This window comes from Oryctolagus cuniculus, chromosome 14 (assembly GCF_964237555.1).
Source record: "Oryctolagus cuniculus chromosome 14, mOryCun1.1, whole genome shotgun sequence".
In the NCBI taxonomy this organism is placed as follows: Eukaryota; Metazoa; Chordata; class Mammalia; order Lagomorpha; family Leporidae; genus Oryctolagus; species Oryctolagus cuniculus.
This window is the reverse complement of record NC_091445.1, coordinates 66174078-66199907: the sequence shown is the minus strand read 5'-3', so window position 1 is coordinate 66199907 and position 25830 is coordinate 66174078. Positions and strand designations below refer to the sequence as shown.

Below are 25830 nucleotides of genomic sequence, written 5' to 3'. Positions count from 1 at the left end.
AGCAGCCAGAACCTGAACGGCACCCATATGGGATGCTGGCACTGCAGGTGGCAGCTTTACCCGCTACGCCACAGCATGAGCCCCACCTCACCTCTTTTTAATACACATAACCTCCAAACAATCTTACTGGAATTTTTTACCAGGTTCATGATTAGAAGAGATTAATAAAAATAGCATAAAACAGTGGAGTGTGGCACAAAGAATTCTGACCCAGGGGTATACTGAATCAACTAAGCAATTTTGAAATATCCTTTGCAAAGTGGGAAGTTAGTGCCAAAAAAAACTGAGATAATCAGTCAAGATATTACCTATCTGGCTTTATGCTTAATCCCAAAAGTACATGAATAAGAGACAGAGGCATGTCTGCAAAGCAACACAACATTATTGAATGCTTACTATGTACTAGGCACTGTATTAATTACTTTACATGATCAACCCCATTGGATTCTAACAATATCATATTATAGGTTTGCTTACTACTATAATTCTAATTACAGAGGTGTGGCAAGTCACTTGCACAATGTCACAGAGCAAGCTGTTGGCTGGTCTGATTGAAGCCAAAGCTTCTGGTTATATTCCTCAACTGATGGCTCCCAGTTTCCCTGCTTTTGTAACACTGCTGTCAGGCAAACCTGAAGCACACAAGCTCAAGTTGGCCATTGTTTGCCTCTAGCTCCTTCAACTGACCCCAATAAAAAGGGACAAAACAATCACTGATAAAAAGTGCCATTTACCATTTAATATCTTTTTTGAGAAGCAGATAGAGCTGCTATCCTAAACGCCAGCAGTAGCCAAGACTGAGTTAAGGCCAAAGCCGAGAGCTGGGAACTCTGATCTACATGTGAACTCCAGGAAAACAATCACTTGAGACCTCATCTCTACCTCCCAGTGTTTACATTAGCAGGAAGCTGGAGTCAAGAACCAGGTAATCCAATATGGAACTTGAGCATCATAACTGCCATCTTAAGTACTAGGCAAAACACCCTCCCCACTTCTCAATCTTTGAGTAGCAGGAATCGTGTATTCCACACTTATTGCAGAAGGCACCCTGTTCTATGTATCTGGTCCCCATTACCGCAAATGCTCCAGCTCCTCATCTTCACATTGCCTGCTTTCTGTGGCTTCTCCAATACAGGATTTCCCACCCCTACTGGGAGGAGGGTTATTGCACTCTCGGCGTCTAGTTTTCTTCCCTTGAACGCAGGAGCCCCATGAGGACCAGCAACTCCAACCTCCATCAATCCCTCCTGTAAGATAAAAGAGGTTGCTCATTAAGTTGTTGGAGAGAGGAGGACCTCAGAACTTAGAGTCGTGCTTCCTGCTAATGTGCTTACTGAGGGAAGGGACAATTCCGGGGACTGATCATCTTCATTCTGTTCACTTGGGTTTTCTACAGCAGCCTGAATGGTTCTATACATTGACTGTCTGAATTCAGATTGAATCTCTTGCAATAATATTAAATTTACTGATTATATCACAACCATTTCAAAGCACTTTCATGTATATTGTACTAATTACTTACTTCTCACAATAGTGAATCGACATGGGCAGATCTGTTACCATTTCCATTCAATAGACAAGGAATGTAAGACAAATGGGTTAAATGCTATGCCCAATGTTGTAATGGCAGCCAAGGGCCACATCAAGATTGTAAACCGGTCCTCTGGTTGAATCCAGGCTCCTTTCATCACTCCACAGTCTCTCAGTAAATCAAATGAATTCCTGTCGTTAAAGTAATGACTGGGCTTGAGGACAACATAATCTACAGGGTACTGCTAGGCTACTAACCCCAAGGCTGGCACTGTACAAAATGAGAAAATGTGTTAAGTAGGAAAAAAATTTTTCAATCCCTAGTTTTAGCTTTCTACAACATTCTCCAATCTACAGGCACCTCCTGAATCCACCTTGGCCACCCATGATATCTCGTGCATAAAGCAAGAGAATTTGTACTATATTCTAAGAGACTTGCTTTCCTAGAGAGTGATCTCAGGAACCATTCTCCCAAAGCAAAGGAGTGTTCTATTTGTTGCTCCTTAGTTCTTCCTATTATAGGGGGACCATGTCTCTCATTCCCCAAGTTCCACACCTGCTCTTCTGTATCACTAACCAAAACTAAATTATTTTGTGTGATTTTTCCCTTGAACCTCTAATCATCATACTGCTGCAATTAGAAATGTATTTAATAAAGTCATCTCCTGACGTATGTTAATAGGAGGTAATGTTAAATTAATGCATTGTGATTGCTACCCAAATCCTTATCAGCAGAGAATGATGTCATTTTAATATATAACCTGGAAACTTAAACTACAAAGGAATAAATCACAGTGATGGAATTCAATTACCAGCATAGGACACTTGGGTAAACAGTTGGGAGCCAGGAGGCCTTCCTGACGTTTGTCTATAGGAAGCCATAGTCTAGACATGTATTTATTCATTTATCAAACATTTACTTAGTGACTTCTATGAATCAAGCCATGTATTAGGCTCTGAGAATAAAGAAGCAAACAGCTCTGACCTTAAGGAATGAGCTTTCTAGAGAACAGGAGCATATAAATAAATATAAAAACAAATATATATAAATCATAATTAGAGTTCAACTACTCCAAAAGCCAACTTCACATAGCCCTGTACTAAATATCTGAAGCACCATGCAGCATGTTGAGCACTCAGCAGATGTTCAACAAATATTTGTTAATGATTAATGATGGTACATAATACAAAGCAGAAACAGTGATGCTTCAACAAGCTTGCCATTAGAAATGTTAAGCAATGCAAACCCAAGCTCCACAGACCTTGTTAACAAAATCTTGAGACTATTATTGAAGGATGGAAAATGGCTTAACTGTAATTCTACTCTAATAGAAAACAGGGAGTAGAGGGTACAGTGGGGCTGTTAATTCCGATGGTTAAATGGAAAGACAGCAAAGGGTCTTAACCACAGTAGCTGTAACAGGGAGATGGGAAAGAGGAGATTCTAAATCCTCTATTCACAGAAATGTACACCTCAGGGTGCAGAGAAGAGTAATTCCCTTCTCAGTGTGTGCAGCTTGACTAGGAGAAAACACAGAGGACTGACCTGCTTGGTCTCCTACGAGGACTCCATGCTCACACGCTGCACCAAATGTATACGGTTTGCAATGGCACTGACACTGAGTCCCCACAACAGTGGCCATGCCACCATTTTGACAAGGTTGGCAATGGCAGGGGTCAAACTCATCCAGATACTCCTCAAGAGCCCGTTTCAAATACAGTCTTTTCACAGAGGCACAAGGTACTTCCTTTACCAGCTCATATAAAGGTGTCAGCTGTGCAGATAAAGACATCAGTCAGTAACTAGAGCCTTGAGTGTACATATTTTTCTTTTCATATTTAGACAGAATCTCCATTCAAACAAAATCAGAAGTCTCTCTTATATTGACTACAATAGTCCCCTCCTTATCCACTGGGAATATTTCCAAGATCCCCAGTGGATACCTGAAACCATGCATAGTACTCAACCCTGAACATATTGTTTTTTCCTATGCATACACACCTATGATAAAAATTTTAATTTATAAATTATGCACAGTAACGTAATAACAACAATAATTCATACTAAAATAGGACAATTTTAACAGTACTATAATAAAAGCTATGCAAATTTATGATTTTTTTCTGGGATTTCCCACTTAATTTTTTTTACATAAGTTGACCATGGCTAACAAAAACTTTGGAAAGCAAAATCAAAAATAAGGGGGGACTGCAGGACAACTGTTTTTTGTTCACACCAAAAAGAAAGCAATTCACTCTTCTGCAGCAAAATCAAGACAAACCTAAAGGATATAAGGATCAGATGAGGGAGGAATATTTTATATTTGTGTGCATGCATAAAATTAAGATAGAGCTAATTTAAGAAAAAAATTAAAATTAAGAAAAAGAAAACAGCACACTCATTTTCTAGTTAATGGAAGATTATTTTGAAGACAATACATTACCACCTCTATAGAGGACAGACAAAAAGGAAATGCACTTAAATTACAGCAAGAAATGAATAAAATTGAATTTCCTGACTCTGAAAGTTTTAGCATGGCTCTTAAGTGGAGATGAGAGACTCTGTCCTCCTACAGAATTTAAAACAGGTAGACTTTTTCACACTGTGTGGGATATTTCAGAAGTAAAGCAACTTCAAAATCACAAGCGTGCTGGCCGGCCTTTAACAGTACACGTGATCAGGGACAAAAGGAGTTCTGCTGCAAAGCATTTTCAGTCACTGCAGAGTACTCCCACAATAGCACATTCCAGGCTACCACCGTGATGTCACTAAGCACAGAGCCCGGAGGACATATGCAGCATTTGCTCTGGAGAGCTAGACTTCTGAACACAGTGGCTTTGCATGGTCAGATCCAAGAGCACTTCAAAAAAGTTAATGAAAAGGAAAAGATAAATTATTCAGGGACTTTGAAAATTTTGAAGCCCACGCATAGCTTTTCCACAATACCCATTTCCATGAACTTTTTGAATATTCCCCATTATTGTGGATTTCAATTCTTTTTTTTTTTTTGCATCAAAACAAACTAATCTTTTAATTCTATTTCCACAAGTCTTTTGAAGTGCCCTCATACCTATATAGAATATTTTCTTTCTGTGTCCCTTTCCTGCCCAGCTACTATCATAGTTTACATTAAGGATGGAAAAGCATTGCTGAGACTGAAGGAGTGTCTTTTTCTGCATCCAACAGTTTAGGATTTCTGAAGATTTATATGAAACACTGACATTGAATACAAGTGTTGTCCATTTTGAATATTAACAGATGGCACTTTAAGTTAAGAATTTCCATGGGAAAAACTCTCCTGGCCTCACCCTTATTGGGAGGTGAGTGGGTGCAATATGGTGTTAGGAGGGTACCAGAAGATCTACTGTAATTTTTTTTAGCTTATAAAATATGTCCAAGTCTCTTAATCTCTGAAAATCAGTCCTTTCCTAGGACATTGGAATAGAGTATAATGTCAGTGTTACTATAATAGTTGTTTTGAAAGTATGAATTTGTTCCATTGAGTTGACATATCAGGGAATAATTTGAGCATATATAAGTTTTGCATTTTCTTATATACAATTCATCCACATAAAACATAGAATGAACACAGAAAATGCCATATAGCTGAATCAAACCACATAGAAATACAGAAAATGCACCCCACAAACATCTGTATTGATTCACAGCCTGTGGTATACACTACACCCATCCACATCTGGTGTCACAACTCTGTCAGCATTCTTGATTGCTCTCCTACTGTTTCATGTTCATTTACAGTGATAACTCTTCTAACACCCAGCAGGCATTAGGCCTTTTTCTAGGGATGTGCCACATTATGGTAGCATATCTGCATTTCTTAATAATTTAACATGCATGAAACTATGTTACTGTCTTTAGCAGTACCCATCATTTTTCTTATGAGTGTCACAGATGATGTTTTAGAGAACTATGTCCCTGACCCCATTTTTTCCATAAGCCCTGTGGTCTTTACTGTGATGTTTTGCACAGGAATACATACATTGTGTTGTAAAAGAATTGACTGTATCAAATTCTGCTATCCAGTTTGGCTCTGGCTTCAGGAGTCCATGAGCCATGGCCACAGGAAGAAAGATGATCTGGCAGATGAACAGCAGACAAGCCTAATTGATTCCTCTGACAAGAATCTATCATTCCTCTGAGTTAGGGATCAATGAAAACATAATCAAGTTTAGGTCAAAAGTTAAAAATGCAAATGTTCCCATTAATTTCTCTTGGGATTTTCAAGACATTTAACCTTTAAAACTGAAATATGAACATACTAGATACTGCACCTTCTGTTTCTTATCATTATGTATACATTCATTTTACTATACAAAACATAATTGGAATACAGAAAACACTAATTACAGCCATCTCTGCTCAACCACCTTAATTTAATCTCATTTTCCCAATGCAAATAAACACAATGCTTCCTATTTCTTTGAACAGAGCATCACATACCTTTTGTTTGATGACTTGGGGAACACGAGGCACAGATTGTGCCCACTTAGAATATCGCCTTTTATTTCCAGCAGGATTATCCAGCTCTAGGAAACTAAGGCCAGCTATAAAGCCTGAATCTCCTCCTCTGACATATGGATCCCCTTGCAACACATTATTCTGAGTTCCTACACAGGAGAAATCAAGTGAAATAAGTCACGAAGCACAAACAAAATGAAACAAAGACATGAAAGTATAAAGCCTATCAAGTCTTGAAAAATAATCCATTGAACTGTATGACATAGCGGAAAAAGCAAAACTATGGAGACAGTAAAAAGATGAGTGGTTACCAGAGGGCTATGAAAGTATTCCACAAGATACTACAATGGGGGATCCATGTCTTTATGCACTTGTCCAAACCCGTAAAATATACAGCACCAAGAGCAAACTCCAATGTAAATAATGGACTTTGCATGGTCATGATGTGAACTACAAATTCATCAATTATAACAAATGTTCCTTCCACCCTTCTGGGTGATGTGGATATGGGGGAAGCTATAGATGTGTGGGAAAAGGCACTATGAGAGTGCTTAAAAAATTCTGTGGAAAAATGGATTAAAAGGTAAGTTTATTTTGGTGCCAAAAAGAATTGAAATGCAGGGGCCGGCACTGTGGCATAGCGGGTAAAGCCGCCACCTGCAGTGCCGGCATCCCATATGGGTGCCAGTTTGTGTCCCGGCTGCTCCACTTCTGATCCAGCTCTCTGCTATAGCCTGGGAAAGCAGTAGAAGATGGCCCAAGTCCTAAACCCACGTGGGAAACCCAGAAGAAGCTCCTGGCTCCTGGCTTCAGATGGGCATATCTCCGGCCATTGTGGTCAACTGGGGAGTGAACCAGTGGATGAAGACTTCTCTCTCTCTCTCTGCCTCTTCTTCTCTCTGTGTATAACTCTGCCTTTCAAATAAATAAATAAATCTTAAAAAAAAAAAAAAAGAAATCCATGCATGAACTTTTTGAAGCATCCTCATATGTGGGAAATCTACACTTTCGATCAATTGTGCTGTGAACCTAAAACTGGTCTTCAAAATCATTTTTTAATACATCAGTTCACAGGAGATGGTATTAAAAATTGTTTATATTCTTAAGGTTCTTTGTGTGATAGAAATATCATGTTATACAGATAAATGTCTTTCTTAGAAAATACATGAATATATAGGGGAGGAACTATAGTGTCTGAAATTTACTCACAAAGGTTAAGAAAATATAAATGTTTTAGATATATTTACATATTGCTAAATAATCAATTTTATCGATATGTACATACAACATTGTAACAAAATGATAATTGCATTTAGGAGGTGGGTATATGAGTATATTATTACTGTAATACAGCAATAAGTCATTTCAGCTATATTATTATTATACCATAGTAAAAGTACTTCAACTCTTCTGTATGTCTGAAAGTTTTCAAAAAAGATGTTGGAAGGAAAACAATTTATTGAGTATGATCTACTACTAATAAATAAAAAGCTGTTAATTAATAGGAATATATTACCTAACACATGAAAAGTGTTCTGAAAAGTTTAAATGCTAATTAAATTCTTTTTTCCATTTATGTGTCCTCTAATTTCATAAATTTTTTATGTCTATTTGTAATTTGATTGTTACACAAATCATGACTAGAAATTCCTAATCTCACAGATCATATTTGAATTTCTATTACCTCTCTTACAACTATCAAAATTTTGTGACATCTTTATAATCAGAAATTTTTAAAGCCTGATATTTTTAATAAATTGCCTGACTGCTTCTTCATTTTTATTATTAGATGGGTCTTTAATATGCAAATTGCACCTTTTAACCAGTGTATCATCAAGGTTAGTGCCTGAACTATTGAATCCAAAGACACAGGGTGACTGCAGATTTCTGAGCACCAGCCAAGACCTCTCAGAGAAAGTTTGAGAGTAAAAGCCTTGGGGTCAACATTTAAACAGGCTTATGCAGGTAACCTCACTCATATTAATGCTTGACAATCACTGCCTTAACTGGCACACCTGTTTAAGAAAAACCATACTCTACGAAATCATTTGTATGTTATTTTTAAACCCAAAGCCTCCCTCTCCACACCCTGGTGTGCTCTTCATTCAACCTCTTTTCTCCTGGAAAAGGCAACAGAGAATTCCCAGATTGCATGCATTTGCATCTCATGTCTGATTCTCACTAACTGTGATCTTGGGCACCTTTCTGTCTCTTGATGTCCCTGTTTGTAAAATGGGGATCTGAAAAAATACTTAACTATTAGGTAGGACAGGTATAATGCTTATAATTGCTTAAAATTTTGCTGGGCCTATAGCATGTGCTTTGTGTTAAGTACAAAATCAAATCAAATCAGGGAGAAGTTTCCAAATACCAACCCAGCTGGTGACTAATATCAACCTCTTCCCAAAGCTCCCACTCCTATTTCCATGTCTAGATCAGTATTTGTTCCTCCTCCATCAAAAACTTATCCTCCTTTGTCATGGCTATTCAATGAAAGCAAACACTATCTGGCATATTCACTTCGTATCCCCCAGTGCCTAGAACAATCCTTAGCACATACTGTGGATTCCATAATAGTTGATGAATGAAATTAGTGAATGAGTACTTAAAATGGCTTTTCTTAAAATTGATTTCCCTCTTTCTAGAAATCATCTACCAGCATTCCGAGAATCCCTGCTTCCTTACTGACAACTACGGCACATTGGACAGTCTTCACCCCAGTGTCTGCCATCACCCCAGGAGGATTTAAGTTCTAATACTACTCAAAACTGTCTTCCCACAATGCACTGAAGTCTCATTTCCATCCCTACTTCACTACAAAATCTGCTTTATTAAAATTAAGTCTTAATCACCAAAGCTAATATATATATTTCAGTCTTTGTCTCACTTGACTTCTCTCTTCTCCTTTAATTTCCATTTCAGTTTCTTATCCTATAAGATGATTCTTTATCCATCTCTCTTCTTTCTCTATAACTTTATCTATGTAATCTTTAATCACTGGTCTTATTAATCTTTTAATAGCACCTGATAGTCATTAGTATAAAATGTGAACTCCTTACCATGGAACTTTCACAGTCAACTTCGCCTTCCAGTTCCTTCCTCAATCAACCAACAACCTTCTCCACTCTCACCTCCACCACCACCCCCAGCAGCAGCAGCAGAAGAAACCTTATACTTCACTAAGCATCCTTATGACAGGATGGAACCGAACTTTAGTCTGACACTGACACTTCTCAAACCAGGATGCCAACCATTATGGGAAAGTAAAACAGTGTATGCTGAGAATCTATTTCCAAAACAGAGTAGATACCCAAGGAAATCCCACCCTGCATGATGTCTTACATCCATGACATATGAAATAGAGAGCAGAAGTAAAAACAATCAAAGAGATTAAAACTACAAGGCAGAACAACTGTTAAAGCTTCAAAAGCCTTTGGAGACCAAGAATTCATTGAGACAGAGGAACAGAGAGACTAAGTCAGTAAAGCAAATTGCTTCTCACTTACCTGCAGCTGATTTTAAAGCATTTTCCAGGTCTTTGCATGCATGCTCTGATGAGGTAAACAAAAATTGGAATTTTGAGGAAGTGCATTTCTTCTGGTCTACTGAAGAAAAACCTGGAAAGGAAAAACGTAAAACAGAGGTACTTAATTTCTGCATTCACTGAAGACCTCCTTTGAAATATAGCCGGGTTGAGGAGTAGGGACAGCAGGAGGATGCTTCCTGCTAGTGTGACTATTTAATCAAGAGTGACCTGAGAAGTGTTTTTTTCAAGTACTCTAGAAGGGTCAAGGATCAGAAAAAAAGGGTATTTTACTTTTGGTATTTTCCTTCTGTTCACTCTGGCTATAGGGGGAAGAAGCAGGAGAGATTTCTACAGAAAACAATGGAGCAGAAATTTAACACCCCAAAAACTGGTACTTTATGCCCATTTCTGTAAACTTCTTAGGCATTTAACAAAATGGTAAAAGTAGAAACACAATAACCTATCCACTTGAGATTTCAAAAGCTGGTTTCTAGTTCTATGGAAACTAATTCCTAAAACCCTAGTTCTACTGGCTCAAGCTCTTCATCTTTAATATCTGTGATTCCTAATATTTCCTTTCCATGACTCCTAACATTAGAATGTGACGATTTCTACCTTTATGAACTGGAATTCTTCTATTGTATTTTCCTGAAAATAGGCTGGAAAATAATAAAGTTGGAAATTTTTTCATGTAAGTTTACTGCTAAAATAGCCTCAATCAGACTACTCTTGCATTGAGTTTACCCTTGACACCACTAACAATAAAAATCTTTCTTTTATTTTTTATTTTATTTATTTATTATTATTTATTTATTTATTTTATTATTTTTCTCATGTAAGTTTACTGTTAAAATAACCTCAATCAGACTACTCTTGCATTGAGTTTACCCTTGACACCACTAACAATAAAAACCTTTCTTTTATGCTTCCCCATTCTTTTCCTGAAATTTTCTCATTTTGTGGTCTTTTTTTAAAAGAATTATTTATTTATGGGGCCGCCGCTGTGGCATAGCAAGTAAAGCCACCGCCTGCAGTGCCAGCATCCCATATGGGCACCAGTTCGAAACCAGGCCACTCCACTTCCAATCCAGCTCTCTGCTATGGCCTGGGAAAGCAGTAGAAGATGGCCCAGGTCCTTGGGCCCCTGCACCTGCGTGGGAAACCCAGAAGAAGCTCTTGGCTCCAGGCTTTGGACTGGTGCAACTCCAGCCATTGTGGCCATTTGGGGAGTGAACCAGCGGATAGAAGACAAACAGTTATTTAAAATATTTTAAATTTCTCAATTAATTGTCCTTGTGAAATAATTCCTTAATTTGAGAAAAAGGAAAAGTTAGAAAGTATTCTAAAAATTCAACCAACACTCTCTGCAGATAACACATAATGACAATGGTTTAACTCAGGGAATTATCCAAAAGAGTAGGCAGTATTTTCTTAAAACCTGTAAGATTCTGAGTTGGGTATAATGATACTTGCAACTTTAGACTCCTTTTGCAATTTAAATCTTTATTTGTCATATTTAAAAATAAATCTTTATTTGAGCTTTATTTTAAAGCTGAAAAATGAAACTACACATTATTTCCCCATTAAAATCCCTGAAAGGTTTTAGATAACACTTCCTCAATACTGTACCACTTTGCTTGACTTTTTCTGAATCCAAATAAAATAGAACTCTGTATTCTCCTCCTAAGGACCCCGACTGCAGATAATGTGTCCCATACAGGTCAATTAATCTTCGGTAAGCACTGTATTCATACAGAGAGGGAAGATGTGAGAGTTCCTTCCAGAATGGCTCAGCAAGATGCAAAAATTCTGGATTGTTATTAATAAACTGAGCCACTTCAACAGTGTTCTGAACAACCATCAGTTGATAACTCTATGGGAAGAAGAAAAGGTAAAAGAAATTTTAGGATAGAAAGGAAATGAAAATATTCCTCTACCAATGTCTCCATCAATTGCTACCTCCAATCTACTCAGACTATATAAATTTCAACTTTGGATGCAAGATGAGGTCCTTCTGGGTCCACTGTCTTTATCAAGCTAAGAAAATTTTGGAGTCCCAAATAGGAATAAAATCTTAGTGACATATCATGGTAATTTCTTCTATATGTGACCTCTAGAGCTCTAAGGCCAAGTTACTATGCATTCCTCAACAGGGAAAAGAAAATCAACTTCAACTGTTAAATAGCCCCACTAATAAATATATAAAATAATGTATCCCTTGGATCCACAAGTTCACAATGACTTACAGGTAGGATGACCACGTAATTTGTCTCCCACAATGGGTTTTTTATAGGTTAAGATACTTTATAATAAGGTATTTTAAACAGTTTGTAAGCATCCTTTCATGATATCCAAGACAGAACAACCTTATTATACCAAATCCCCATATGCAAACAACAGAATATGAAGATGTAATATTTTTAGAGTTCATATTCCCACAGTCAGCTTCTTAATCATAAAACAAATGAAAGCAATATAAATTATATCTCCTTTGCATAATTTATTAATCAAGTTATTGACTTTGAGAATGAGGTGAAATATGCAGATTGTTAAGAATGATCTGCCTGAAACTATTCTTCAGCTATAAGTGTATATCAATCTGCACAAACCATCTCCACTGTTCAGGTGTCCCGAGATGAATGTTTTAGTATTTCAAAACAACAAATTAGGTAAAAATAAGTTCTTACTGCCTCAAATCAAAATTTTGTTTTCTGAAAACCAAAAAAGAACCTCTAGCATTAACATTTAAGAAGCACATTTAAGCATTTATAAGATTTTCAAATAAGAACAAATAATAGGAAAATTAAAAGCAGAAATATATTTTCAAAGAGAATTAATAACACTATATTGTACCTTTTAAAGAAATGTACTGCATTGTCTCTTAAAGGAGATATCATAACCTAATTTAAATAGGAAAGATGATCCTTTTTACAAATAAACCTCTGTCATTGTTAGCAATACCTAAAACCACTAAAATATGAGAAAGTTAGCTGATATTTCATACTCACCTTTTTCTTATGGATTTCATTATTATGTGAAGTATGACTATGTACAGATGATGATGATGAACTAAATAGGAAACTGCTGCTACTAGATGATGTATGTTCTGTTGATGTATGTTTTACATAAGACCAGCTACTGTCATAAAATTCATAGTTAAAATCATTATTCACTTTCACCTATATAGACAAAAAACATTTTGGTATGATCAAATTAAGGTTTTGAATATACCTGTAATATTTCTGTCATGGATTCTTTAACATGTACACTTTTTTCATATAATCTTCCCAAAAAGACAAAAACTTTTACTAACACAATACTGTGCCTCTCATTAAGACCAGACCTGCAGGAGTATAAGAAAAGAGTTCTTCCTATGATTATGCTTTGTTAAGCATGTGATATGGCATCAATTATAGCAATCTCAGGTGGTTCACAAAACGCCTTTGTATATACAAATCTTCATTTTCCTTTAATGTCAGCATTTAGCACAGAAGTGAATAAATTAACAAAGAGACACTAACAGAGAACCACAAGCATTTGGCTCCAGATTTCCCATATAACAGAAGAGAACGGAGATACAAATAGGTCATATGAAGCAATCAGGTGTTTTGGAATTTCTTTTAGAGTTTTCTATGTGATCTGGCAGTGGATTCAATTTTCTAACTCTGTTTGACTTGAAAAAGTGCTAAAATTCTAGTTTTTTTTATATTGTAGATGGTAAAAGAAAAGGCGACCCAAAAGAATCTGACTTCTCTCTCTCTCTCTCTCTCTCTCTCTCTCTTTCATCCTCTTCTCTACTTATAGAGAGATGACATCAATATAAATATTCAGAATAGGGTGCAGGGTTGTACTGGATAAACCACAAGGCTATAAACAAAACGACTATAAGAGAGGCGGAATAATTCTGCTTTATGCTTATTTACTATTTATGTTCCAATAGGCCAAACGTCACCTTCCACCTAACAGACACCTAAATACTTAGTGGACCCTACCTAGGTCAATTTATTTGAAGTATTAAGGACATTCACTGCCTCCAGACCCATATCTGGGGTTAGCACTTAGATGACTGGGATCGTCTGTTGCTTCCAACTCACTTTCCTCAGGCTGGATCCTGAAAACCTCTCTAGTCCTCACTCAGTAACAGGCTATAAGCTATAATTTCTCTGTTTCTGACAAGCAACCTCACATTAAGTGACTGGGAAGGCATTTCAGATGTCAATCCAAAAACTAAGCCCTGCTGAGGGAAATGAATGTCAGGATCACACTGTTAGGAAATTACTCCTGTTGCTTTGACGCTGCAGACTTTGGGCATAGCTACCTTTCAACTGACTCAGAAATGCTCTTCCTTATTATTTTCTCTGCTCTGTAACTGTCTAAATTTGACCCTTTGAAAAATATACATGCAACTCCCCCCTTTATAATTATGATCGAATTTACAACACATTCTCCTTAAAGAATGAAAATTATTCTCTACATAAGTCTATCACATATTACCCCCTTTTAGTCAAAGGTTAAATTACGAAACATTAAAGCAAAATTCAGAAAGCTCATGAAAAATGAAATGGAGGTAAGTTCCTCTTGGTGTAAAATATGCTTGAAGTCCATGCACAGTTTTTTCACAATAAGCATATTTCATGAAAATTTTGAAGACCATTCTTCTGCATAAATATAGAAAGTTCTGCATTTAAATAAACCTGTTTTCTGAGTTCATTTTCTATTAACTTTTTGAAGTCCCCTCAGAGTATTCACCACATAGCATTTAGAACTGAGAAAGGAATTAAATACAATAAATGGGGTGAGTCAAATGCAATTGAACAATAAATACTCATGAGATTGGATGGACTGGATCCCAGCGCCACTACTCACTGACCATATAAATATCACTGACCTTCCAAGGCAGTTGCGAGGATTAAACCTATACTAATTGCTTTTTACTTAGTGCTGATGCCACATATATATTCAAAAAATGGTATTTACTATTATTTTTCAGATTATTTCACTTTTAATTTTCTTTTTTTTTTTATTTGGCAGGTAGAGTTATAGACAGTAAGAGAAGGAGACAGAGAGAAAGGTCTTCCTTCCGTTGGTTCACTCCCCAAATGGCCGCTACGGCCGCCGTGCTGCGCCGATCCAAAGCCAGGAGCCAGGTGCTTCCTCCTGGTCTCCCATGCGGGTGCAGGGGCCTAAGCACTTGGGCCATCCTCCACTGCCTTCCCGGGCCACAGCAGAGAGCTGGACTGCAAGAGGAGCAGCTGGGACTAGAACCCGGTGCCCATATGGGATGCCGGTGCCACAGGTGGAGGATTAACCAAATGAGCTACGGTGCTGGCCCCCACTTTTAATTTTCATACTTCAAAACTTAAATGTTGGCTGGCATTGTGGTGCAACAGATTAAACCACTGCTTGTGATGCCAGCATTCCATATTAAAGTGCTTGTTTGAATCTCAGCTGCTCTGCTTCTAACCCAGCTCCCTGTAAAAGTGCCTGGGAAAGCAGTGGAATTTAGCCCAAATATTTGAGCCCCTGCCAGTCATATGGGAGATCTGGATGGAGTTCCTGGCCACAGCTTCAGCTTGGCCGAGCCCTTGCTACTGTAGCCATTTGGGTCACTTGGAGTCAGTAGATGGATTGTCTGTCTATCTATCTCTGTCTCTCCCTCTTTCTCTCTGCCTTTCAAATAAATAAATAAATCTTTTTTAAAAACTAATAAATGTTACTAATTTATTCTATTATAAATTGGAGGATGGTGAGTTTATTGTTTATAATCAAAGCAGCTTTCTAGAGAGGACTGATTTGTGTAAGGAAAAGACCCTTTTATTTGAATATCCTAAAAGTTTTAAATTGTAATTTGGAACTAACAGATAAGGAAAGCCGAATTGGAAATTTGGGGCATTCTGGGAATATGGAAGGAAAGGAATGAGAAAGATGATCTTAAAAGAAGAGAAAAGAGGTTAAAACAGGATGATACCAGAAACTATTTGCTTGAGGCTTTAGAACAATGTGTTAAGTTGGAGGATGCCAATTGACATCGCTTGAATGTGTTTTCTCTATTCCAACAACAACAAAAAAACTCTTCTTTCTTCCCTCTAAATCTTCAAGAAAGTCCTCTACAACTGTAACTATTTTGCATGTGTTTATTTTGTTTTAAAATAGAGGTACAGGATGAGTTGAGGTGTGTATTGCAGAAAGAGCTTTTGAGAGACAGAAGGAAGCCTGGAACCAGAGGTGACCTGAGATCACAAGCAAAACGGGAAAGTCAGGTAATACCAACATGGGCAGGGATGTGGAACAGATGCTGTTCTTCCAGGCTGCTGGTGGGAGTATAAATGGATACTGCCATTTGCAAACTGTAACTAGTAAAAGTTAGCATATACATATCCTACAAGGAAGCAGTTTGAGTTCCAAGTGTGTGCCCCAAAGAAACTCTTGCTCATTTGTGTGACACTCCTGCACAATAATGTTCAAGGCATTTTCATATGAGAAAAAATTGGAAGTAATAAAAATGTTGTCTGTATCAGCATGAACAAATCTCATACCCATAATTTTGAATAAGAAAGAAATCATAGAAGAATGTATCTTTCTATTTCTACAAATGAAACAAAAATCATCAAAAGTAAATCACAAAATTTTTTTTAGAGACAAAGACATACATAGAATAAACACTTACATGTGAAACTAGGGAATGATTTTTACAAAGTGTAACACAGTGGTTGCCCAGAGGTGGGAGGGATGTGACCAGAAAGGAGATCAAAGGAACCTTTAAAGCACTCACAATTTTCTACCTCTTATGGGGGTTGGTGGGCATATATGAATATTTATGTCATTAGTTTTCTTCAAAATGTTTGTTATCTTCAAAATATATGCATTTTTATTTGGGTACACTATATATACACAGACACACACACATACTATATATATGCATATATATATATTTGTTTTCTTCAAAATATATGTTTTCTATTCTCAGATATATGAAATTATCTCACAGGTTAAAAATAACAGTTTTAAGTGAGCTTACACTGTAGCAGTGTTAGGAGATTACCAAAATCAGTCATAGCCAAGGCTTTGAGTTCAATACCAATAGAGGGACAGACAGTAAGGTCCTGCACCCACACAGAACATGGCCTTTAAAGGCATAGGGATGTGTTAAATTAAAAGTATCATTATTCTGTACCAAAGAGTTAAAGAATATGTATTTTCTTTTTTTTTTTCTTTTTTTTTTTTTAACTTTTATTTAATGAATATACGTTTCCAAAGTACGAATAATGGATTACTATGGCTTCCCCCCCATACCGTCCCTCCCACCCACAACCCTCCCCTTTCCCACTCCCTCTCCCCTTCCATTCACATCAAGATTCATTTTCGATTATCTTAATATACAGAAGATCAGCTTAGTATACATTAAGTAAGGATTTCAACAGTTTGCTCCCACACAGAAACATAAAGTGAAAAATAATAGATGATTTTTTTTAATGATGATGAAATCAGATCAGACCTATTGTCATGTTTAATCCCAGTGAGAGTCAAGTTGGGAGTTGATAGTTTCTTTTTTTTTTTTTTTTTTTTACAGAGGATCAGTTTAGTATGCATTAAGTAAAGATTTCAACAGTTTGCACCCCCATAGAAACACAAAGTGAAATATATTATTTGAGTACTCGTTATAGCATTAAATCTCAATGCACAGCACATTAAGGATAGAGATCCTACATGAGGAGTAAGTGCACAGTGACTCCTGTTGTTGACTTTACCAATTGACACTCCTGTCTATGGCATCAGTAATCTCCCTATGCTCCAGTCATGAGTTTCCAAGGCTATGGAAGCCCCTTGAGTTCTCCGACTCTTATCTTGTTTAGACAAGGTCATAGTCAAAGTGGAGGTTCTCTCCTCCCTTCAGAGAAAGGTACCTCCTTCTTTGAAGACCTGTTCTTTCCACTGAGATCTCACTCACAGAGATCTTTTGCCAGAGTGTCTTGGCTTTCCATGCCTGAAATACTCTCATGGGCTTTTCAGCCAGCTCCGAATGCCTTTAGGGCTGATTCTGAGGCCAGAGTGCTATTTAGGGCATCTGCCATTCTATGAGTCTGCTGAGTATCTCACTTCCCATGTTGGATCACTCTCACCTTTATTTATTCTATCGGTTAGTGTTAGCAGGTACTAGACTTGCTTATGTGCTCCCTTTGACTCTTAGTCCTTTCATTATGATCAATTGCGAACTGAAATTGATCACTTGGACTAGTGAGATGGCATTGGTACATGCCACCTTGATGGGATTAAATTGGAGTCCCCTGGTATGTTTCTAACTCTACCATTTGGGGCAAGTCAGCTTGAGCATGTCCCAAATTATATATCTCTTCCCTCTCTTATTCCTACTCTTATGTTTAACAGGGATCACATTTCAGTTAAATTTCAACACTTAAGAATAACTGTGTATTAATTACAGAATTAAATCAGTCATATTAAGTAGAACAGACAAAAAAACTACTAAGAGGGATAATGTATTAAGTTGTTCATTAACAGTCAGGGCTATGCTGATCAAGTCACCGTTTCCCATAGTGTCCCTTTCACTTCAACAAGTTTCCTTTTTGGTGTTCAGTCAGTTGTCACCGATCAGGGAGAACATATGGTATTTGTCCCTTTGGGACTGGCTTATTTCACTCAGCATGATGTGTTCCAGATTCCTCCATTTTGTTGCAAATGACTGGATTTCGTTGTTTCTTACTGCAGTATAGTATTCTAAAGAGTACATATCCCAAGAATATGTATTTTCTAAAGATTTATTTATTTATTTGAAAAGCAGAGTTACAGACAGTGAGAGACAGAGACAGATACAGAGAGAGATCTTTCATCCACTAGTTGACTCTCCACATGGCAGCAAAATCTGGGCCTGGACCTGGCTGAAGCTAGGAACCAGGAGGTTCTTATGGGTTTCCCATGTGGGTTCAGGGCCCAAGTCGCTTGGACTGTCTTCAGCTACTTTCCCATGGCAGGGAGCTGGATTAGAACCACAGGAGCCCGGACATAAACCAGCACCCATACGGATACTGGCATCACAGGCAATGGTTTAACCCACTATGCCACAACACCAGCCCCAGAATATGTATTTTTTAACTCCACATAAAACATTCATAAAAACTGACCATGTATTGATCCATAAATAAATTCTCAACAATTTCCAAAATGTCAATATCACATACGTAACAATCTGACAATTCACATACTAGACATCAATGAGATATAAGGAAGTACCTGGAATGTGTAGGAAAGGATATTTCCACTCAATCTATAGAAATGCTTTCCATCACCACTAAACACCTTTCTGCATTGACCGCCAAAACTTTTGGTATTGATGACTCTGTTCCTAAACTGGCCAGTGAGTGCATCATAACTGTTAGAATAAAGAGAAGGAGTTGTAGATGGGGGCGGGGGGGAGGGGGGACAGGGACGGGGGGGAACAGTGACAAAGGCAGTTAAAAACTAGATGTAGCAGTTGCTGGGAAAATTGTCATTAGAGAATTCTAGAGATTCTGAAACTACATTACAATTAAGCAGTTCTTTGAGAGAACTCTAAATATAGAGAACAGCATCCTAATGCACACCATACATTACCCAACTTCCCCTATTTGGTATAATAGCTACAACTAATAACTGGGAAAGTGCAACAGCCTTTCAGCCCACAAATACATTCTGGAAACACACATCCCTGTTGTATCTATGGCAACAGCTAGTTTTGAATTGAATCTGTAGATAAAACCAATACAATTAAGGTTACTCTTGAAGAGAGCTCTCTACAACCAATTTCAACTAATTGCCTCTTGGTATGCTGAATGGTGTACTCCTTAAAGTAATCTCATCCAATTTCTCTGCTAATAAATGTTAAAATGTTATCAAAAAATCACATCATCTATTACTCTAAAGTGGATTACTTTGAAACTGTGAACTCTTAGCTTAGATCAGATGATCCCTAAAATTTCCTCAGAATTCTTTTTTGAAAGGCAAACCAGGATTTTCCCAAACTTGCTTGGAATTGAAGGTTTCAGCAGTCCCATTTCAGCCTGGGCTTTACAGCACCATCACTTCCTCCTTTCTCTCCCTGTTCTCATTCTTTTTTTCCATTGCCTTCATTCTCTTGGGTAGCCCCACATTATCGAATCAGTGCGTTCCACTTTCTCTCTCTCTCACCTCTCTCTGTTTCTTCTGCTCCTTCTCATTCTCCTACTTATTCCTCAGTAGACCCTTTGTCCTCCTCCCCAGAGCCAAAGCCAGGACTTTGCCAGGACAATGGGTCACTCTCCATCTTACCACATATATCTATAGGTACACAGTTACAAATTTTTTTAATTACTTCAAAATGTGGCAAAGAGCTCCAAGCCATTAAAAAGGATCACATGTTAGGTGATTATGATTAGACTTACTGAACCATAAATAAAATGAAACTAAACATGACAAACCACTGATAAACTTAGGAGGCTGCCCAGCACCTTACCCATTTCCAGTAAGTTCTATGTTGGGAGGAGCCATATCAATGTCACAAGAAGGTCTGCTTCCTGAGTCCTCACATCTGTCTTCATCAGCACTGTCTTCTTCACAGTCAGAATCCCCATTGCAAACCAAGGATTTGCTGATACACTGACCTGAACACAGCAAAAAGCCCCATAAAAAATAAGAGAGGAGAAATATTTCTGGGATCAAACTCATTTTGTCCCCCACCCCAACATGAATGTGAATGTGAATTTCAGATAAATCCTCAAAATGTCTACAAAAAGACTAATGACTATTTTGATCTCCACTTTGCAGCATGCAGAATTGATTTTTACCTTGTCCAGACACAAAACTGCAAATAGAAGGTGAATTCAAAATTCCAGACTCTCACCCATAATCATCCAGCAGTTTATTCAAATCCTCCAAAATCATGCAATGCCAACTACTAGGAATATAGATTAACCTCCTGCTCTCCAATTTTTAAATTATTTCTATAATCACTAACCAAGATATTAAAGTTGGGCTTTTCTTGATTTAGCTTGTAATCTTTGAGAGCAAAGAAATTGGGTAGAAAGTTTAAAATGCTGTATTTCCTTAGTGCTTAGACTATGCAAGACTTGGTGTTGGGATAGAAACATGCATAACATTTGCATAAAAATGGTATTTGCCAGACTTACATACTTTACAATCTAATAGAAAAAAAAACTACAAAGATATAGATCATTAAAATTCAGCAATATAATTTTTATGATGTCATAAATCCAGGGTACCAAGGAAACACTACAGTGTACCAGGGGATCTAGCCCCTGCTTATCACCACAGCATCATATCCAGCCATTCTCAGATGAGCTTCCTATATACCTATATATCAACTGGGTCACTTGCAGGAATAAAAAACCAGGTTTTTATCAACTCCAACGACCTTGCACTTTTTGAAAACCATTCCTCCTCCATATACTAGGATGCATGGTCTTCCTCTGTGTCTTCATAGGATGCCTTTTCCAAAACTATTCTCAGAATATAGCATGTACTCTACTGTACTGGCACTTGAAACAAAGATTTGTTGATAGTCTATTATTCCAGATCCCAAAATGAAAAAAATACAGTCCTTATTTTCAAGGAATTCACGATCTACCAAGAGAAACATACAGGCCAACAAATAACCCAAATGACAGATGGTAGAATATATACACAGAGAAGTGATTTGTCAGCAAAATCAGTAAGATCTATCAGTTGGGAGTGGAAAAATGCTTCCTGGGGCTGGTGCTATGGCGTAGCAGGTAAAGCCACCACCTGCAGTGCCAGTATCTCATAAGGGTGCCAGTTCGAGTCCCGAATACTCCACTTCCAATCCAGCTCTCCGCTATTGCCTAGGAAAGTAGTAGAAGATGGTCCAAGTCCTTGGGCCCTTGCACCCTTGTGGGAGACCTGGAAGAAGCTCCTGGCTCCTGGATTTGGATTGGCACAGCTCTGGCAGTTGCGGCCAACTGGGGAGTGAACCAACAGAGGAAGACCTTTCTTTCTCTCTCTCTCTCTGCTTCTCCTTCTCTGTATAACTCTGATTTTCAAATAAATAAACAAATCTTTAAAAAAAAAAAAAAAGAAAGAAAGAAAGAAAAAGAATGCATGATCTTGTCTGAAATAAAATTTAAAAAAAAAGAAAAGAAATGCTTCACAAAGCAGATGTCATCTGATTTGGATTTTGAAACTAAGCTAGGAGGTTGACAGGTACTGTTGAGAAGCAATTCCAGTGTAGGGATTATTTGCATTATATTCTGTCCATTAAACTTTAATATTTTTGAGTAAAGAGATCATATGTCTCATTTCTATGTCCATATCCTCAACACTATATATGACATATATTGTTTATATGTTTCACAACAAGAATAAAAATTCACTAAAATTGTCTAATTACTCAAACCATGGAAATGCAAACTAGACAATGAGTCGAGCAATTTTCAATACCAAATTTATGCTTCAAAAAACAATCAAATACCTTGGAATAAACTTAACCAAGGATGTTAAAGATCTCTACGATGAAAATTACAAAACCTTAAAGAAAGAAATAGAAGAGGATACCAAGAAATGGAAAAATCTTCCATGCTCATGGATTGGAAGAATCAATATCATCAAAATGTCCATTCTCCCAAAAGCAATTTATAGATTCAATGCAATACAAATCAAGATACCAAAGACCTTCTTCTCAGATCTGGAAAAATGGTGCTGAAATTTATATGGAGGCACAAGAGACCTCGAATAGCTAAAACAATCTTGTACAACAAAAACAAAGCCGGAGGCATCACAATACCAGATTTCAGGACATACTACAGGGCAGTTGTTATCAAAACAGCATGGTACTGGTACAGAAACAGATGGATAGACCAATGGAACAGAATTGAAACACCAGAAGTCAACCCAAACATCTACAGCCAACTTATATTTGATCAAGGATCTAAAACCAATCCCTGGAGCAAGGACAGTCTATTCAATAAATGGTGCTGGGAAAACTGGATTTCCACGTGCAGAAGCATGAAGCAAGACCCCTACCTTACACCTTACACAAAAATCCACTCAACATGGATTAAAGACCTAAATCTACGATTTAATGCTATAACGAGTACTCAAACAGTATATTTCACTTTGTGTTTCGATGGGGGTGCAAACTGTTGAAATCTTTACTTAATGTATACTAAACTGATCTTCTGTTAAAAAAAAAAAAAAGAAGAAATTAGCAATTCCCAACTTGACTCTCGCTGGGATTAAACATGACAATAGGTCTGATCTGATTGCATCATCATTTAAAAAATCATCTATTATTTTTCACTTTATGTTTCTGTGTGGGAGCAAACTGCTGAAATCTTTACTTAATGTATGCTAAACTGATCTTCTGTATATAAAGAGAATTGAAAATGAATCCTTATGTGAATGGAAGGGGAGAGGGAATGGGAAAGGGGAGGGTTGCAGGTGTGAGGGACGTTATGGGGGGGGGGGGAGCCATTGTAATCCATAAGCCGTACTTTGGAAATTTATATTCATTAAATAAAAGTTAAAAAAAAATTATGCTTCATTCACCCCATGCACAAGGGTGATATGTCTTGCTCCTTGCTTAGCTAACTTAAGTTGCTTTTCTTGTAAACACAAAGACCCCAGCAGTTTTAATATTGTTTTCTCTCAGTCCTAGTGTACAAACAAGAGTCACTCTTCATCATCAACAAAAATTCAATGTCAAGACCTGTTTGGCTGTTGAAATCTTTACTTAATATATGCTAAATTGATCTTCTGTATATAAAGATAATTGAAAATTAATCTTGATGTGAATGGAAGGGGAGTGGGAGAGGGGAGTGTTGTGGGTGGGAGGGAAGTTATGGGTGGGGGGAAGCTATTGTAATCCATAAGCTGTACTTTGGAAATTTATATTCATTAAATAAAATAAAATATAAATAAAAAAAGACCTGTTTGGGTCTATCAATAGCCATAATTCTATTCAAAGAGGCAAGACTCCTCCCATCTTTATTATCAGATGTATTTGAAACAATAACAGCTGTGTCTGTGATTGCAGCAAATTCATTTGTAGGCCCATATAATGCAGTAAAATTCAAAAAATATATAATGAGCAAGTTAAACAAACAGTATTTGAATTTAGTCTTAATGTTGTGCCCTGGAAAACAAATCACCTGAGAAACATCTGAAACGTTCTCCACATCCCTCCTCTGTTGGACATCCGCGTGTGGGTTCACAAGCCTGTGTTTCAAAAGCGTTTCCAGAGCATGGATGGCCCCCATACTGCCCATAAACAGCAACTGACCGCCTGCGAGTCTAAACACAAAACAAGTAGTACTTTTTTTTAATGTGTCTCCAATTTCTTTTATCTGCATAATAAAATCCAAGAGCAATTAATACAATTTGAGAAACAATGTTTAAGAACTTGTTCTGGTGTTCTACAGAAGTAAAAGCTCCAAAACCAATAAACCCACTTCAGTTCAGTGCCACTCGGGTTATTATTAGAGAGAATTCCCAGCTATATATTTCTGAGGTTGAATACAAAAAAAAAAAATTTTTAGTGACTCTTGAAGAAAGTAACATGAAAGAGCCAAGTTTAGTTGAGTAGACACATAAGCAGATTTGTTATCATTTATAATGATGAATGTTTTTGCTAAAACTGTGTACTAAGAGCTAATTAGGAAAAGTAGAAAGAATTTTGTTGGGAGGGGGTAAGGAACTGAGAAGAAATGTTAAGATGAAATGAAGTCAGGGAAACCTTTAGAAAATTGGTGTGATTGATTTGAGCTGATTTAAGCCTTCTTCAAAGACAATGCAAGGAAAAATATTCCAGAGAGAAATTTTACAACATGGAGGTCAAATTTACAAAAAAAAAAAAGAGGCCTAAGTAGTCCAAAGGTAAAGCCACATCCACAGTTGAATTTTGTGACGCTATCAAAAAACACTAACCTCTACAGTAGGATATATGTAAGAAACAAACCTGTTGAAGAAAAGAGTATAGGAAAATTGAGGAAATCAAGCTAAATAAGAAACTTATTACTAGTCTGTCCCAAAATTCATTTAATCCTCCTCTGATACAAAGTCATGAATCTAACATTTTCCAAAAATTTAAAAGCTACAATATCTTTTCCCTCCCCAATGGCAATAAAAGATGCATCCTTCAGAACTCTTCCTGTACTCACCCCTCCTCCATTAGTAAAAATGAAACATGCCTCAGCTTCCCAGGGACTTAAACCTTGAGCAAAGATTCACAGAGAAGAACAGATATGCAAACCAATGTTGAATGTATTCATCCATCCTAAGTTAAGTTACAAGTGGGTTTGCTTGGAACAAGGGGTCATGGTAACGTAATTTGAACTCTGGCATCAGCCAGAGCTTGGCTGTAGCACCTTTTCATCATACCTAACCGGAGTGCCTCAGAGGAAAAGACGGGGGAAGGCAACCCAGTCAAGTTTCTTGCTATATTTTTAGCTCCAGTCCTTAATTGATGAAGACATCTCTTTTTATGGCTTACCAGAGTGTCCTCTTCTGAGGTTCCACAGCACATTGAGGTGTTTGTGTAAACACTGCTTTCCTCTCCATCTCACCAGGGTGCCCTTGATAGCTGCCCACTCTCAATAGTCTCATTCTCACCTGTCAAACTCTGATCTTATGACCCCTTTGTCATTTGCACTTATCTCTTGCCTAACAAAAATTTTGTTTTATAATATAGAGGTATATCTACTGCATCATGACCTTCATTCAAAAGGAAAAATTACTTATAAGAAAATGACCTTTAACTTTCTACTTTTATTTAGTGTTCTTTCTTGTTGTTCAATTATAAAAATGTTTTATACACTTGGTGTTTCTTTGACTTTTGCCTCATTCTTCATGTATCTGCTTTGCCTGTAACCACAGTTGGTATCTATCATATTTGTTAGAAGCCAAATTTTTTAATTTCTGTATCTTCTTTTACAATTTTATGCATACACCTACTAAATGAATGATGAAAATGACAGAGGCCGGTATTGTGGCATAGTAGGCTAAGTCTCCACCTGGGTTGCCAGCAACCCATATGGGCACCGGTTGAAGTACTAGCATTCCTCTTTCAATCCAGCTCTCTGCTTATGGCCTGGGAAAGCAGTAGAAGATGGCCCAAGTGCTTGGGCCCCTGCGCCCACATGGGAGATCAAGAAGAAGGCCCTGGCTTTGGATCAGCTCAGCTCTGGCCTTTGCAGCCATTTGGGGAGTAAACCAGCAAATGGGAGACCTTTCTCTGTCTCTCCCCTCTCTGTATGTAACTCTACCTCTCAAATAAATAAATAAAAAATTTTAA

General features: G+C 37.3%; 1 protein-coding gene across 1 annotated transcript in view; it reads right to left on the bottom strand.

Annotated features, from left to right (window-relative positions):
- Window positions 1-25830, bottom strand: part of C7 (complement C7) — a 66474-nt gene that overhangs the window by 26087 nt on the left and 14557 nt on the right. Inside the window, exons 4-12 of the mRNA XM_008262152.4 lie at window positions 23690-23831; window positions 20020-20167; window positions 18783-18921; window positions 12545-12715; window positions 11166-11409; window positions 9517-9627; window positions 5993-6159; window positions 3077-3305; window positions 1076-1247 (exon numbers count right to left, since the gene is read on the bottom strand). Of these exons, the coding sequence (XP_008260374.2) occupies window positions 1076-1247; window positions 3077-3305; window positions 5993-6159; window positions 9517-9627; window positions 11166-11409; window positions 12545-12715; window positions 18783-18921; window positions 20020-20167; window positions 23690-23831 (1523 nt within the window). The remainder of the gene's footprint in view (window positions 1-1075; window positions 1248-3076; window positions 3306-5992; window positions 6160-9516; window positions 9628-11165; window positions 11410-12544; window positions 12716-18782; window positions 18922-20019; window positions 20168-23689; window positions 23832-25830) is intronic.